This window comes from Heterodontus francisci, chromosome 18, assembly GCF_036365525.1.
Source record: "Heterodontus francisci isolate sHetFra1 chromosome 18, sHetFra1.hap1, whole genome shotgun sequence".
Classification (NCBI taxonomy): domain Eukaryota; kingdom Metazoa; phylum Chordata; class Chondrichthyes; order Heterodontiformes; family Heterodontidae; genus Heterodontus; species Heterodontus francisci.
Window position 1 is genome coordinate 82,293,525 of NC_090388.1, and position 17,668 is coordinate 82,311,192.

Genomic DNA, 17,668 nt, shown 5'->3' on the forward strand with positions numbered 1-17,668 from the left:
AAATGGCAGAAGTTCAATATTTGGACAGAATGCTGAGATCTTTTTGGAGTTAATTTAATGAATCATTACTCTGCCCCAGTCGCTTAACAGCTCCTCGCCTGCCCCAATTTGAATCAGCATGCCATTTTCGATTTCCCACACCAGCCATGCAGTGACTTCTGAGTATGCTCAATGTGGGGTTCACAGCACAAAATTGCCCTTACTAGACTAGATTGAGACTAACCACATTTATTTCACGTTGGATCTGAACAGCTTGCAGACAGAAAGGACTTCTGACCAGTATGTTTGGGTTTGCACCCAAAGATGGAAAGCTAGCATCAAATCCATTGTATCAACCAATCCCCATGCTCTTTGTTCGTGATTTTATTGTGCACTGAGGACTCAATAGTTTTGTAATGCACTGAAGCATTTTAATGTGACGGATGCAATACTATCTGTGTACCTAATTTTGTCGAAGAGAAAGTCGTTTGAAGAACCCCTCATTCCCTCTGCCACTGCTTCTCCCCACGCCCCCCCCCCCCCCCAAAAAAATTCTTAATGTTAGATATTGGTAAGGAGGAAATTCTTATGTACTAACATCTCTGAAGACAGGTCAATTATTTGCTTTAATATGCAGAAGGAATAGCTTTAAACTGGTTTGTATTCCTTCCCCAAATTGGTATTGTTTTATCAATGATGTCAATTTGATTGACTGGGTGCAGAAAAGTGAGGAGAGAATGTGAACTTTATCCTGTTACAAGTAACTTGCAATCCTGGCTCTCCCCATTGGAGGTCGACTGCTCAATTTCAGCTTTTGGGTTGAAAGTTTTTTTTTTAACATGTTTAACGTTGTCTTATCCAAAGCAGAATTGAAGCAGTGTAGACAGCCATTGAAATCCTTATATTTATTTTATTTTATTTAGAGATACAGCACTGAAACAGGCCCTTCGGCCCACTGAGTCTGTGCCAACCAAGAACCACCCATTTATACTAACCCGACGGTAATCCCATATTCCCTACCACCCACCTACACTAGGGGCAATTTATAATGGCCAATTTACCTATCACCTGCAAGTCTTTGGCGGTGGGAGGAAACCGGAGCACCCGGCGAAAACCCACGTGGTCACAGGAAGAACTTGCAAACTCCGCACAGACAGTACCCAGAATTGAACCCGGGTCCTTGGAGCTGTGAGGCTGCGGTGCTAACCACTGCGCCACTGTGCTTGAAGAAATTGTGAAAAACGTTGCAGAGATCCTAACCAGAAGGTTGGATTACCACAAAAGCTCCTATTAAATTCTTAGCATAGCTTAATTTTTTCCTGTCTTGCCCAGATGTTTATATCATAAAACATCTTCATTGTTGGCACTTAAACTGGGGAAATCTCCATCCTGCACATTGCCCTACTTGGTCGGGTGAATGACGTTTTCTTTGATCCATAGATCCTTCTAGACAGATGAACTCGTTGTTAATATTTTTCTTCAAAGGCATTTCTTGTCGCACTAAGGCAGTTCTTGGCTTCCTGATTGCTTTCTTTATTTAATTACCAGCATGTTCATGGTTGTGTGGTAATTTTTTGTCTTGATTCTCTCGTGTTTGAAGGGGCAGTGTGCATTGGGATTCTGAGCTTATTGTATAACTGCTTTGCTTGAGACTGGAGTAATGCCATTTGAAGAAGATACCCATTTATAGAGTACACTCCACTTATCGCACATACTCCCATTGACACCCTTGACAGGTGAAAAGTTTCTTGCCTCGAGTAGGAAAACCTTCCCAGATGCAGTCAAGAAGTTGCATTGACTTCAAAAGAAAGAAATAGCAATTCCACTCCTTTTTTTGATGCTGTGGTTTTGTTCCTGTGTTTGGGATTTAGTTGACTTGATGCAAATTTTTATCGCCCATCTTTGCTCTTAATAAGGGGATGAGATCTGCACATTAGAGAGAGAGGATCTTGGATTGAAGGATCAAGATGTAGAATCAATTTGGATGGAGCTAAGAAACAGCAAGGCGCAGCAAACGTTGGTTGGAATTGTTTATAGGCCACCAAACATAGGGGTATTGTTGGGCACGGTATAAATCAGGAAATTAGGTGCTCGTAACATGGGTAATGCAGTAATTTGGGCGACTTTTATTTATCAAATCAGCACTCATGCTGTGGAGGATGAATTCCTGGAGTATGTACGAGATGGGTTTCTGGAGCAATGTGTTGAAGAACCAACTAGGGATCGGGCTGTTTTAGTATTATGAAATGAGAAAGGGCTAATTAATAACCTTGCTGTAAAGGAGCCTTTGGGAAATATTGACCATGCTATGATCGACTTTTACATTAAATTTGAAAGTGATATATAGTTCACTCTGAAACTAGGGTCTTAAATGTGAACAAAGGAAACTATGAAGATATGAGGTGCAAGTTGGCTATGGTGAATTGGGAAAATACACAAGAAGATTTGACACTAGATAGGCAATGACTGTTATTTAAAGAAGTATTACATGGTCTACAACAAATGTACATTCCTCTTAAGACACAAATAAACCAACAGGAAAGATCAATCAAGCATCGCTAACAAATGTTCAAGATGGCATTAAATCAAAGGAAGTAGCATTAAAGGTTGCAGGAAAAAGTGGTAAGCCTGAGGATTGGGAGCAATTTAGAATCCAGCAAAGGATGACCAAGAAACTAATAAATGGAAAACGGGATATGAATGCAAGCTAGCGAGGAACTTAAAGGTGGACTGTAAAAGTTTCTTTGGGTATGTGAAAAAGAAAAAATTAGGACAAATGTGAGTCCATTACAGGCGGAGACAGGAGAATTTATAATGCAGAATAGGGAAATAGCGGAGAAACTGAACAATTACTTTGTATCTGTCTTCATGGAGGAAGATACAGAAAATCTCCCAAAAATACTTGGGAACCAAGGGACTTGTAAAAATGAGGAACTGAAAGAGGTCATCATGGAAAATTTAACTGAATTGAAGGTTGATCAATCCTCCAGACCAGATGAGCTACATCCCAGAGTGTTGAAGGAGGTGGCTATAGAGATGGTGGATGCATTGGTGGTTATCTTTCAAAATTCTATAGATTATATCTGAACATACGAATTAGGAGCAGGAATAGGCCACTCGAGCCTGCTCTGCCATTCAACAAGATCATGGCTGATCTGCTTGTAACCTAAACTCCACATTCCTGCCTACCCCCAATAGCCTTTCACCCACTTGCTTCTCAAGAATCTATCTACCTCTGCCTTAAAAATATTTAAAGATTGCTTCCACCGCCTTTTGAGGAACAGAGTTCCAAAGACTCACGACCCTCCGTAGAAATTTCTCATCTCTGTCTTAAATGGGTGACCCCTTATTTTTAAACAGTGACCCCTAGTTCAAGATTCTCCCACAGGAGAAAACATCCTTTCCACATCCACCCTTTCAAGACCCCTCAGGATCTCATATGTTTCAATCAGGTCACTTCTTACTCTTCTAAACTCCGGCGGATACAAGCCTAGCCTGTCCAACCTTTCCTCATAAGACAACGCGCCCATTCCAAGTATTCGTCGAGTAAATCTTCTCTGAACTGCTTCCAACACATTTACAGCCTTCCTTAAATAAGGAGACCAACACTGTACACAGTACTCCAGATGTGGTCTCACTAATGCCCTGTATAACTGAAGCATAACCTCCCTACTTATGTATTCAATTCCCCTTGCAATTAATGATGATATTGCATTAGTTTTCCTAATAAAATTGCCCCTAGTGTAGTTAGGTTGTTGGAGAATGGTGGGGATGTGGTAGGGAATATGGGATTCATGTAGGATTAGTATAAATGGGTGGTTGTTGGTCGGCACAGACTCGGTGGGCCGAAGGGCCTGTTTCAGTGCTGTATCTCTAAACAAAAAAATAAAAAAATAATTACTTGCTGTACATTTAACTATTGAAAGGTAATGGCGCACAAAGAGGCCATGCAGCCCTTTGTGTCTGCATCGGAATACCTGCATACTAACCTTTTGTAATTCATGCACTAGGACACACAGATCCCTCTACATCTCAAGCTCTGCAATCTCTCACCATATCGATAATATGCTTTTTTAATCTTCCTGCCAAAATGGACAATTTCACATTTTCCCACATTATACTCCATTTGCCAGATCTTTGCCTACTCACTTAACCTATCTGTATCTCTTTGTAGCCTCCTTATGTCCTCTTCACAAGTTATTTTCCCACCTATCTTTGTGTCATCAGCCAATTTAGTAGCCATACCTTCGGTCCCTTCATCCGAGTCATTTATATAAATTGTAAAATTGAGGCCCCAGCACTGATCCCTGTGGTACACCGCTCGTTACATCTTGCCAACCAGAAAATGACCCATTTATGCCTACTGTTACCCGTTAGCGATCCAATCTTCTATCCATGTCAATATGTTACCCCCGACGCCATGAGTTTTTATTTTCCGTAATAACCTTTGATGTGGCACCTTATCCAATGCCTTCTGGAAGTTGAAGTACAATACATCCACAGGTTCCCCTTTATCCACAGCACATGTTACTTCAAAGAACTCCAATAAATTAGTTAGACATGATTTCCCTTTCACAATGCCTTCTTGACTCTGCCTGATTACCTTGAATTTTTCTAAGTGCCCTGCTATAAAGTCTTTAACAATAGCTTCTAACATTTTCCATAAGACAGATGTTAAATTAACTGGCCTGTTGTTTCCTGCTTTCTGTCTCCTCCCTTTTTGAATAAAGGAGTTACATTTGCTATTTTCCAATCTCATGGAACCTTCCCTGAATCTAGGGAATTTTGGAAAACTAAAACCAACGCATCAACTACCTCACTAGCCACTTCTTTTAATACTCTAGGTTGAAGTCCACCAGAACCCGGGGACTTGTCAACCCGCAGCTCCAACAATTTGTTCAGTATCACATCCCTGGTGATTGTAATTTTCTTGTTCCTCCCTCCATTCCAATTCCTGATTTACAGCTGTTTCTGGGATGTTACTTGTATGCTAGACAGTGAAAACCAATACAAAATATCTGTTCGATTCAATACATGCACCTGAAGTGCTGTAACCTGCAAGGCTATGGACCAGGTGCTCGAAGGTGGGATTAGATTGGGTGGCTAGTTTCTTGGGCCAGCATGGACACATTGGGCTGAATGGCCTCCTTCTGTGCTATAATTTTTCTGTGGTTCTATCTGCCATCTCCTTATTTCCTTTATTAATTCCCCAGACTCACCACCTATAGGACTAACATTTCTTTTTTTAAATATCTGTAGCAACTCTTACTATCTGTTTTTATATTTCTAGCCAGCCTTCTCTTGTACTCTAATTTTTCCTTTATTAATCTGTCATTCTTTCCTGTTCTTTATATTCTGTCCAATCTTTTGACCTACCGCCCATCTTTGCACCATTATATGCTTTTTTCTTTAAGTTTGATACCATCTTTAACTTTTTTAGTTAACTATGGATGATGGGTCCTCCCCTTGAAATTTTTCTTTCTTGTTGGACTGTATCCTGTGCTTTCTCAAATATCCCCTTAAATGTCTGCCACTGCATCTCTATTGACCTATCCTTTAACCTAATTTGTCAGTTCACTTTAGCTAGCTCTGCTTTCATGCCCTCATAATTGCCCTTATTTAAGTTGAAAATATTAGTCTTAGACCCACACTTCTCTCCCTCAAACTGAAGATAAAATTCAATCCTATGATCACTGCTGCCTAGGGGCACCTTCACTGAGGTCATTAATTACGCCTATCTTGTTGCATAATACCAGGTCTAGTATCGCCTGCTCTCTGGCTCCAGAACATGCTGTTCTAAGAAACTATCCAAAAACATTCTGTGAACTCGTCATCTAAGCTACCATTGCCCATCTGATTTTTCCAGTCTAAATGGAGATAAAAATGCCCATGATTATTGCCATACTTCTCTAACAAGCTCCTATTATTATTTCCTCTATTACCTGTTCTACCATGTGGTTACTGCTAGGGGGCCTGTACACCACTCCCACAGGTGACTTCTTGTCCATATCATTTCTCATCTGTACCCAAACCACTTCTGCATCCTGGTTTCCTGAACATAGATCATCCATCTCTATTGTGCTAACACAATCATTAATTAGCAGACCGCCACCTTTTCCTAGCTTCCTGTCCTTCCTGAATGTCATGTACCCTTCAATGTTCAGGTCCCAAACTGTCATCCTGCAGCCATATCTGTGCAATGGCTATCAGATCGTACTTCTTTATTTCTATTTGCGTTGTCAGTTCATCTGTTTTGTTTTGAATGCTACGTGCATTCAGATACAGAGCCTTTACTTTTGTCCTTTTATTATTTTTTTCACTTTGTCTGCTGATTTACTCATAGATTTGTACTTTGTCCCTTCCTGTCGTGGTCTGTTTATCATTTCCCATATTAATACCTTTCTTTCTTGCCTTGGCTCTACTCTCCCTTGCCCCCACTATTTAGTTTAAAACCCTCGCTACTTCCCTAGTTATGCAGCTCGCTAGAACACTGGTCCCAGCATGGTTCAGATGTAGACTGTCCCAACGGTACAGCCCCACTTTCCCCAGCACTGGTGCCAGTACCCCACAAATCAGAACGCACATCTGCCACACCAGTCTTTGAGCCATGTATTCATTTCTCTAATCTTATTTGTCCTATGCCAATTTGTATGTGGCTCAGGTAATAATCCAGATGTTATTGCCTTTGAGGTTCTGCTCTTCAATTTGGTGCCTAGCTCTTAATACTGACTATGCAGAGCCACCTCCTTGTCCTGCCTATGTCATTGGTACCTACATGGACCACGACAACTAGATCATCCCCCTTCCACTAAGTTCCTCTCCAGCCCTGCGCAGATGTCCCAAACCCTGGCATCGGGCAGGCAATGCAATCTTCTGGTCACTCGCTCTTTGCTATAGAGGACAGTGTCAGTACCTCTCCCTATACTGTCTCCTACTACCACTACTTTCCTTTTTGCTCCCCCGGTTTGAATGGTTTCATGTCGCATGGTGCCATGGCCAGCCTGCTCATCCACTTTGTAGACCTCGCTTGCGTCCACACAAGTTGCAAGCACCTCAAAACTGTTTGGCAGTTGGAAAGGCTGAGGCTCCTCCACTACTGTTTGCTCGGTCACACCCTCCTGTCCTCACCGCTGACCAAAACAGATGACCCTATTTGAGGTGTGTGACCGTCTTCTGGTACAAAGTGTCCAGGTATCTCTCCCCTTCCTTGATGTTGTGCAGTGTCTGCAGTTCAACTTCCAGATCAATAATCCTGATCTAGAACTCTGTTTATAAGTGGAAACATCTTCTCTACGTTTACCCATTCTACCCTTTCATAAGTCACCCCTCAACCTTCTCTATTTTATAACAAGAACAACTTGCATTTATGTAAGAACATGGGTGGCGCAGTGGTTAGCACCGCAGCCTCACAGCTCCAGTGACCCGGGTTCAATTCTGGGTACTGCCTGTGTGGAGTTTGCAAGTTCTCCCTGTGTCTGTGTGGGTTTCTTCCGGGTGCTCCGGTTTCCTCCCACATGCCAAAGACTTGCAGGTTGATAGGTAAATTGGCCATTATAAATTGCCCCTAGTATAGGTAGGTGGTAGGGAAATATAGAGACAGATGGGGATGTGGTAGGAATATGGAATTAGTGTAGGATTAGTATAAATGGGTGGTCAATGGTCGGCACAGACTCGGTGGGCCGAAGGGCCTGTTTCAGTGCTGTATCTAAATAAATAAAAATAAAAAACTCCCCTAGCTGCTTAAACTTTCTGCAGACGTGTTTTGTCTTGGATCGCATTGGCGTGCAGGAGATCCCACATTGCACAGCTGCAACACGACACCTGTCCTGCCATTTTTATTTACGAATCCTAAAAAGATTCCTGCAGACTGGAAAGTAGGAAAACGGTTTTGTGAAAGGTAGGTCGTGCCTCACAAACCTTATTGAGTTTTTCGAGAAGGTGACCAAACAGGTGGATGAGGGTAAAGCCGTGGATGTGGTGTATATGGATTTCAGTAAGGCATTTGATAAGGTTCCTCACGGTAGGCTATTGCAGAAAATACGTAAGTATGGGGTTGAAGGTGATTTAGAGCTTTGGATCAGAAATTGGCTAGCTGAAAGAAGACAGAGGGTGGTGGTTGATGGCAAATGTTCATCCTGGAGTTTAGTTACTAGTGGTGTACCGCAAGGTTCTGTTTTGGGGCCACTGCTGTTTGTCATTTTTATAAATGACCTGGATGAGGGTGTAGAAGGGTGGGTTAGTAAATTTGCGGATGACACGAAGGTCGGTGGAGTTGTGGATAGTGTCGAAGAGTGTTGTAGGGTACAGAGGGACATAGATAAGCTGCAGAGCTGGGCTGAGAGGTGGCAAATGGAGTTTAATGCGGAGAAGTGTGAGGTGATTCACTTTGGAAGGAGTAACAGCAATGCAGAGTACTGGGCTAATGGGAAGATTCTTGGTAGTGTAGATGAGCAGAGAGATCTTGGTGTCCAGGTACATAAATCCCTGAAAGTTGCTACCCAGGTTAATAGGGCTGTTAAGAAGGCATATGGTGTGTTAGCTTTTATTAGTAGGGGGATCGAGTTTCGGAGCCACGAGGTCATGATGCAGCTGTACAAAACTCTGGTGAGGCCGCATCTTGAGTATTGCGTGCAGTTCTGGTCACCGCATTATAGGAAGGATGTGGAAGCTTTGGAAAGGGTGCAGAGGAGATTTACTAGGATGTTGCCTGGTATGGAGGGAAGGTCTTACGAGGAAAGGCTGAGGGACTTGGGGTTGTTTTCGTTAGAGAGAAGGAGGAGGAGAGGTGACTTAATAGAGACATACAAGATAATCAGAGGTTAGATAGGGTGGATAGTGAGAGTCTTTTTCCTCGGATGATTATGGCAAACACGAGGGGACATAGCTTTAAGTTGAGGGGTGAAAGATATAGGACAGATGTCAGAGGTAGTTTCTTTACGCAGAGAGTAGTAGGGGCGTGGAACGCCCTGCCTGCAACAGTAGTAGACTCGCCAACTTTAAGGGCATTTAAGTGGTCATTGGATAGACATATGGATGAAAATGGAATAGTGTAGGTCAGATGGTTTCACAGGTCGGCGCAACATCGAGGGCCGAAGGGCCTGTACTGCGCTGTAATGTTCTAATTCTAATTCTAAAATGTAACCCCGCTATAAGAAAGGATGGAGAGAGAAAACAGGGAACTACAGACCTGTTGTTTGATGTCAGTAGTAGGGAAAATGTTAGAATCTATTATGAAGGATGTGATAATTAGACACTTAAAAAAATGATTGGGCAGTGTCAACGTGGATTTATGCAAGGGAAATGATGTTTGACAAATCTGTTGGAGTTTTTTGAGGATGTTACTTGTCGAATACATAAGGGCGAACCAGTGGATGTGGTGTTCATTTTTTTAAGGCTTTTGATAAGGTCCCACACAGGAAGTTAGAAAGCAAAATTAGAGCACATGGGATTGGGGGTAATATACTGGTATGGATTGTTAATTGGATAATAGACAGAAAACAGAGTAGGAATAAAGGGGTCATTCTCAGGATGGCAGGCTGTTACTAGTGTGGTACTGCGAGGAACAGTGCTGGAGCCACAGCTGTTGACAATCTATACAAGTGATTTGGATGTGAGGACCAAAAGTAGTAATTCCAAATTTGCTGATGACACAAAACAAGATGGGAATGTGAGTGGTGAGGAGGATGCAAAGAGGCTTCAGGGGGACTTGGACAGGCGAAGAAAATGGACAAGAACATGGCAGATGGAATATAATTGGAAAAATATGAAGTTATCCACTTTGGTAGAGAAAAAAAATGAAGACCGAGTATTTCTTAATTGGTGAGAAATTGAGAGGAGTGTTCATGTCCAAAGGACCTGGGTGTCCTTGTTCATGAGTCATTGAAAGCTAGCTAGTACAGCAAGCAGTTAGGAAGGCAAATGTTATGTCAAATTGAAGGTAATCCAGCAGAGTCAAGATGGTTTTGTTAAAGGGAAATCATGTTTAACCAATTGATTGGAGTTCTTTCTGGGAGTTACATGTGCTATAGTTGAAGGGGAACCGGTGGATGAATTGTACTTAGATTTCCAGAAGGCATTTGATAAGGTGCCGCATCAAAGCCTATTGCAAAAAATAAAAGCTCATGGTGTAGGGGTAACATGCTGGCATGGGTAGAAGATTGGCTAACTAACAGGAAACAGAGCAGGCATAAATGGGTCATTTTCTGGTTGGCAAGATGTAGTGTGCCACAGGAATCTGTGCTGGGTCCTCAACTTGAAACAATTTATGTAAATGACTTAGATGAAGGGGTCGAAGGTATGGTTGCTAAATTTTGCTGATAACACAAAGATAGGTGGGAAAGTAGGTTGTGAAGAGGACATGAGGCTACAAAAGGATATAGATCGGTTAAGTGAGTGGGCAAAAATCTGGCAGATGGAATATAATGTGGGAAAATGCAAAGTTGTCCACTTCGGCAGGAAGAATAAAAAAGATTATTATCTAAATGGTGAGAGATTGCAGAGCTCTGAGATGCAGAGGGATCTGGGTGTCCTAGTACATGAATCGCGAAAGGTTAGTATGCGGGTACAGCATGTAATTAGGAAAGCTAATAGAATGTTATCATTAATCGCGAGGGGAATTGAATACAAAAGTAGGGAGGTTATGCTTCAGCTGTACAGGGCATTGGTGAGACCACATCTGGAGTACTGTGTAGAGTATTGGTTTACTTATTTAAGGAAGGATGTAAATGTGTTGAAAGCAGTTCAAAGAAGGTTTACTAGACTGATACCTGCAATGGTGGGCTATCTTATGAGGAAAGATTGGACAGGGTAGGCTTGAATCTGCTGCAATTTAGAAGAGTAGGAGGCGACTTGTTTGAAACATATAAGATCCTGAGGGCTCTCGACAGGGTGGATGTGGAAAGTATGTTTTCCCTTGTGGGAGAATCTAGAACCAGGGGTCACTGTTTAAAAATAAGGGGTCGCCCATTTAAGACAGAGATTAGGAGAAATATTTTCTCTGAGGGTAGGTGGTGGTAGCAGAGTATTTGAATATGTTTTAAGGCAGAGATAGATAGATTCTTGATAAGCAAGGGGGTGAAAGGTTATCGGGGGTAGGTGGTAATGTGGAGAAATCAGTTCAGCCATGAACTTATTGGATGGCGGAACAGGCTCGAGGGGCCGAGTGCCCTACTCCTGCTCCTAATTGTGTTTGGCCTGGTTCTTAGTTGAAGAATTCACCTGACATGCATTATAAACCCCCTCTTTTTTTTTCATCATGATCTCTATCTCCCTTGTCATCCAAGGTGCCCGGTTTTTTGTTCTCCTACCTTACACCTTTGTTGGTTTGTACCCAGCCTATATCTGAAATAGCTGTTCCTTAAAGATAACCCATTGTTCCATTATAGTTTTTCCTGTCAGTCTTTGGTTTTATTTATCCTGGCTAAATCCCTTCTCGTGGCATTGAAATTAGTCCTCTTCCAATCTAGCCATTCCAACTTATATCGTTCCTTGCTTTACCGTATTGAGTCTAAACCTTATAATACAATGATCACGCTTATCCAAGTGCTTCCCCACAAACACTTGGCCCACCTCCGTTCCCAGCACCAGATCCAGCACTTCCTCCTTTCTAGTTGGGCCAAGAACATACTGATCAAGGAGGTTCTCCTGAACACACTTCAAAAATTCCTTCGACCTCTTTTTCCCTTTACTCAAACGTTAATTACCCAAATATCAATTGTGATAAAGTCCCCCAATATCACTGTAGTTCCTGCACATCTGATCTCCCCAACAATTTGCTCTTCTATCTCTCACTCATTAATCTGATTAATCCAATTTTGGTGGTTTTGGCTGAGGAATTATTGCTGGATCGGCTATGGTGATAACTTCCCTGCTCTTAAAACAGTGCTGTAGCATCTTTGCATCTACTTGAGGAGGCACTTGCAAGACAGTACCTGCAATAATGCAGAACTGTTTCAGACTAGATTATGTACTCAAGGCCTGGCTGGATCCCGAAACCTTGTGACTCAAAGACCAGCCCTACTGCTGGGAGTCGTAAATGACATTTTCTAGAACTATGGTGCATGATCCCTTTTCATCGTCTCCAACTATTGCTGTAGCATTTGGTACAATTTATCAAGCCATACTTATCCAACACATCCCTTCTATTGTCCAAGTATATTCACCTGCCATCAAATAGTTCAGGTCCTGCATATTTGAATGCATCCAGTGTCTCCCTGCCACCTGCCCTCCATGCACAGTCTTGACCTCTGAGTTGCTAGTCCACTGACATAATCTCTCCATGGGCTGTTTGGTGGAGCTTGTTGTCCAGATATTTGTTGCCACATTAGCCTGCTTAAACAGTCAACTCTTCTTGGAAGGTGTTTTATAAAAGCAAGTTTGTTCATTTGTGGCCTCTCTGTCTCTGGCCCCCTCCATCTCTGGCTTCTGCTCCCCTTCCGCCTGTGGCCCGCATCTCCCCTTCCGTCACTGCCCACCCTTTTGCCGCCGCCACCATCCCTCTTTCATACACAAAGCATTCCATGATGAAGTGCAGTAGGTTTATGTGCAGAATAAGCTCCTTATCTGCCCTAACAATGTGCCTCTGACACAGCTGCACAGTTTGTACAATTCTTCCATTTCTCTTACCTGCCATTCTGAGTTCTCACAGGCTTCTAATTAGTGCTGAATTAAAGCCTCTTGCTCTGTATACTTCACTTCTTTGTCTCTCAAGTGAGTTGTTCCACCTGGCTAATTTTGGATCCATTTTAAAAAGTGAACTCCTTTAGCACTTGAACCATCCTTCTGCTCATTTCAGAACAGGTCGAATTTCTGTTCACAGTAAATTGATGGGGAGGCTGCTTGCACAAGCTGAATAAATTTTGTCAGTGAACGGGTGAACGATTGTGATCTTAATTTTTTCGAAACAATATGTTTGTCACATTTTTGGATTTGTTCACGAGATACTTTCTCTTGTTCATCTCCAGCTGTCTGGTACATACACCTGACAATCCCTTCTACCTGGAGAACATCCTTTTCTGCCAATGTTTAGGTAAACTATAGCAAAATTCAGATTATTACCATACCCTTGCTCTGTACTTCTGCGAGAATGCATCACATGCCACCACATAAACCATTTCCAAGTGGCGAGAGAGAAATTGTATTTATATGGTGTCTTTCACGTCCCAAAGCACTTTGCAATCAACAAGTACTTTTGAAGCATAGTCACTGTTGCAATGTAGAAAACTAGTAGTGGACTGGTTAAACACTCATAATAAGCCACAACATAGGCTTGGAGCCAGTCAGGTTCATTTATGTAAACTGGATGGACTGTACATAATTTAGCACAGATATTTACCTACACTTCACCTATAAATGAGGATATTGGCTTTTTTTGGTTGCTAAACTCATTTGTGTTTGTTTTTGGCACAGTGTACCACACTGCTTGGCTAAACTGGCATTGGCTTTCAAAACACTATCAATGCCAACAAAGTTATCGTACATTAACTGCCCTTTCAAAAGTGGCTGTGAACTAGCCATTATAATCCCATGCAAGTATCTTTGTTGCCCCAGCTTACCTGTAAGCCTCAGGGAGACTCCAAGCAGTGACTCTGCCCTCTTCTCAAAAGGTCTCAACAGCTTTCAGTCAAAGTCAATACTCTGGACTGACCTCTATCCTTTTACACTGTGACCAGATGGCTTGTGAGCACTCCCTGCAGATCCTGAAAACAGGCAGCAGGTGATGTAACACTCATGATCTAATGAAAACAAATTGCCTTGCAACAGTGTGAATTAATAGCCAGTCTTTGCAAAAGACTTTTTTAGTCAATTTATAGGCCTCTGGTGATGAAACAGTTATCACTTCAATTACTGTGTATGTAACCTCAAACCACACCTTGTGAAATCCTCTCCCAGGCTTGTCAGCTCTGACCTGATGGCTGTCTGCTGACATGATGGTTTGTCTGACTTTGGCGTTGACTTCTTGCATGCAGCTTCCAGTAGTACAGAATCTAAGTTAAAAGACTGGCAAAAATGTAGTTACCGTGGTGTGTTCAGTCCCTGTGTCAAGTTTGGCACACTGCTGTGTTCGTGTGACAGTTGGAGCTAGCTGCCTGTTCTGTGTGGCAATTAGTTTTCAATATGAAAACTTTGCATACGACTATGACTCCATCATAAATGTGTTTATCTAAGTTCCAACATTTGAAATGTTCTCCAGCACAGCAGTCCTCTTGTATATCATCCTTCCCTGAAAACTTGCATGAAAGAGGGAATCAATGGTTTCCTCCTGCAAGGTTCAAATTCTCTGTTTAAACTTGAGTGGAACTTTCCCCTAGCGTGGAGTCATCAATTTAAACGTATTTATCCCTCCCCGAGCTCAGCCATTCCTTCCTCGCCTCCTGTCCACTCTTTGCTTGCTTACCGCCTCCTTCCCCCACTCTTTGCTTGCTTACCGCCTCCTTCCCCCACTCTTTGCTTGCTGACTGCCTCCTCCCCCTACTCTTGAAGCCACTGTGGGCATTAGATTTGGGCTTGCATGAGGTTTTGGGCCATTGTGCGCATCAGGAGAAGGAAGGGGAAGAAAAGGAGCTTAAAACACCCCACTAGTTTCAATAAGAAGCATTGTATGTTTTGACCCCACCCTTTTGTGTTTACACACAGGAGGAAAGCAATAGTGTAGTCAAAGCACTCATATCTTTATTGAAGAACCTGCTAAAAGAGCACTTCTTTTCTCGTTAAGTTCCCACTGGGACTTTCTCTGATCACTCATTTTGATGTTGGAATGGAATGGGCTGAGAGTTGATGGCACTCTTAACACACAATGGAGTGTGTTTGACTTGGTTATATAAATGTACTTGCAGAAACTTTTACTCATTTCTTTTTTTATTTCCTTCAATAAATTTCAGAAACAATCCCAGTATCCTCATCAACAGATTGGCAAGCGGCTTTTGGGTTTGGCTCCTCCAAACAGCAAGAGGATGACCTGGGTTTCGACCCGTTCGACATCACCAGGAAAGCCTTAGCAGACCTGATAGAGAAAGAACTGTCAGTCCAGGACCAGCCTTCCAACACGGGCCTCACTTCCCCCACCTCACTACAGACCCCTCCACAAACTGCAAACAAAGGCATTGGTGGCTTCTTGACCCCTGCTCCTGCCACAACAGCCAACTCCATAGGCAACTCTTTCCCCAACTCCATATTACCGCGGCGGTTCCCAGCTTTTCAGCACAGAGCAGTCTACAACTCGTTCAGTTTTCCGGGTCAGACGCGGTACCCATGGATGGCCTACCCTCACAATAGCATGATGCACTTGAACCACACAGCAACACCCACCTCGAACAGTAATTTCTTGGACTTAAATATACCACCTCACAGCACAGGACTTGGTGGAATTCCTATATCAGGTAGGTGGCAACTGGTGGATAATTCTAGCAGTTTACCAATTTGCTGAATCTTTGTTTTTACAAATGAATGTATAAAACCACTTTCTACTGGACTTGGGTATACAGGGGCATTATTAGGAACGTAACCCTTAAGATGGATGTTGCAAATCCTAATCAAGGTGTGATGTTTGGGTATGTGACTTTTTTCTTAGATCATCTTCAATTATAAAGTTCCACATTCTGTCAGCATTCAAGGCTGCCCCAATAGCAGTGAACAACTGAGCCATACAGAGAGGTTCCAAACCTGGATTTCCAGCCTACACTAAGCTTAGAGTTGGCAGTAAATATATTACCATCACTTCCCTACCCCAGGGCTACAAAGAGGGGAAAGCCCATTCCTGATTGCTACTGAGTGAGGAGAGGATCAGGCTAGTCTTTGGTGCCCCCAATGACACCCTCTGTGTCTGCTCACCAGTGAAGAATGGTTAACTGAGATACTTGAAGGGCTGTTGGGCTCAGTGGAACTGTGCCTCAGCATGGAGTTGTCAGCTGAAACCCACGTTTCCTTTTCTCCCTCCTCCTTCACCGAAGAACTGTTGTGCTAGTCTCTGCAAATTTGTTGTTGAGATTTCTCTCTGTGCATGTTGATGTTTGATTATAGAAAAATAGGAGCAGGAGTAGGCATTTCAGCCCTTCGAGCCTGCACCGCCATTCAGTACGATCATGGCTGATCATCCAAACTATGTATCCTGTTCCTGCTTTCTCCCCCTATCCCTTGATCCTTTTAGCCCTAAGAACTATATCTAACTCTTTCTTGAATATACTTAATGATTTGGCCTCGGCTGCTTTCCGTGATAGAAAATTCCACAGGTTCATCACCCTCTGGGTGAAGAAATCCCTCCTCATCTCAGTCTTAAATGGCTTTACCCTTATCCTTAGACTGTGACCCATCCTCCTGGACTCCCCTGCCATCGGGAACATCCTTCCTGCATCTTGTCTGTCAAGTCCTGTTAGAATTTTGTAGGTTTCTATTATGGGTTGTGTAGATGTGCTGACACATATTAAGTATATTTGATAGCCTACTCGAACTTTTCTATTGTATTGTTGCTGGAATGCGTGATACCAGCTCTGATGTGCGAAGGCTCAATTTTGAAAAAACCAGAAGCAAATTGTGTTGTGCCAGAGTAATTTGGCTCTTTCTCCAATGAATGCTGCACAGTGGCACACTGTTGTAATGTTAAGTGTTGTGCATCTAACCAAGGTAAACTCAGTTATTTGGTACCGAGTGGAGATATTGAAGATACAGAAGTATTGCCAGCATCCTGTGCAGGTTGGGTCAATGAATAGAGACTTTCTCCAAGCGGGGCACTTCTGCCCCCTTCAACTTTTGGAGGAACTAAAAATAGAGCGCTGTTTCTCATGGACTTGAAGAAAGCTGTTGTGATCAACCACACTGTTGTTTTACATTGCTGTCTGTGTTTTTGTAGGAGTGAAGGAAACTAAACTGCTGATAGGACACTTTGGAATTTAAGTATCTAATTCGGTCACATATAATCATCCTAGCTCCTGTTTTTTTTTTCCCCCTTGTGTTATAAGGAGTGTCTGTGCCTTCGTGCTGTCCTTTCTGTTCAGCGTTTCGTATCAGAAATTTCTGAGTCATCTATTTTTTGCATTTCCTTGCGGAGGGGTTGGGGGTTTCTCCCAATGATCCGCGTGACCTCAGTCGTAACCCTGATGTGTACACAGAAATTACAGCAGCTGATCAGGAGAGTCCTCACAAAAAATTGGCTACCACAAACCATTTTGGGTATTTGCAGCAGCATTTCATCAAACTGGTGCAGGTGGCATTCCACAAGGGGGTGCTGCCAATTCAGAGTTGAATGGTGCATTGACGTGTAACTGCCGATGTTGATTTCTTCATAAGCACAAAAATGTGGCAGTTTGATTTGGGAAGTTGAGAATGTGGAAGTGGAGGATTTCTTTCTGGAAAATAATTAGCACAATGTTGAAGATTGAAACCCTGTCAGTTGCTCTACTGACCATGGATCCTGCTTTTATTAACATTAACCCTGTAGGAACAGAAAAGTCTACAGTGAGATTCTCAACCCGTTATGGAATGTAGTCATTTATGTCCATTTTTCTTCCTCCTCCTTTCCACTATCATTTCCCCCACCCCAAAGGGTTTACTCTTTGCTGGCAAGGTTCAAGTGGTACTCTCTGGTATTACTTATGTTGGAACATTAATGTTTGTTTGCCCTGTGTTCTCCTGTCCTGCCGTGAAAGTGCTGACTCTTGCTGGGTCACCGGTTTCGTATGTGCTGGTAACCCTCCAT

The 17,668-nt window shown here is 42.7% G+C and overlaps 1 protein-coding gene across 8 annotated transcripts in view; it reads left to right on the top strand.

The window, feature by feature from the left end:
- Positions 1-17,668, top strand: part of cnot4b (CCR4-NOT transcription complex, subunit 4b) — a 194,130-nt gene that overhangs the window by 113,244 nt on the left and 63,218 nt on the right. For all 8 annotated transcript variants that reach the window (XR_010976900.1, XM_068051066.1, XM_068051068.1 and 5 more), the window contains exon 10: positions 14,859-15,356. Coding sequence is in view for 7 of the 8 variants with exons in the window: in XM_068051066.1 (XP_067907167.1) it covers positions 14,859-15,356 (498 nt within the window). In the remaining variant the exon portion in view is untranslated. The remainder of the gene's footprint in view (positions 1-14,858; positions 15,357-17,668) is intronic.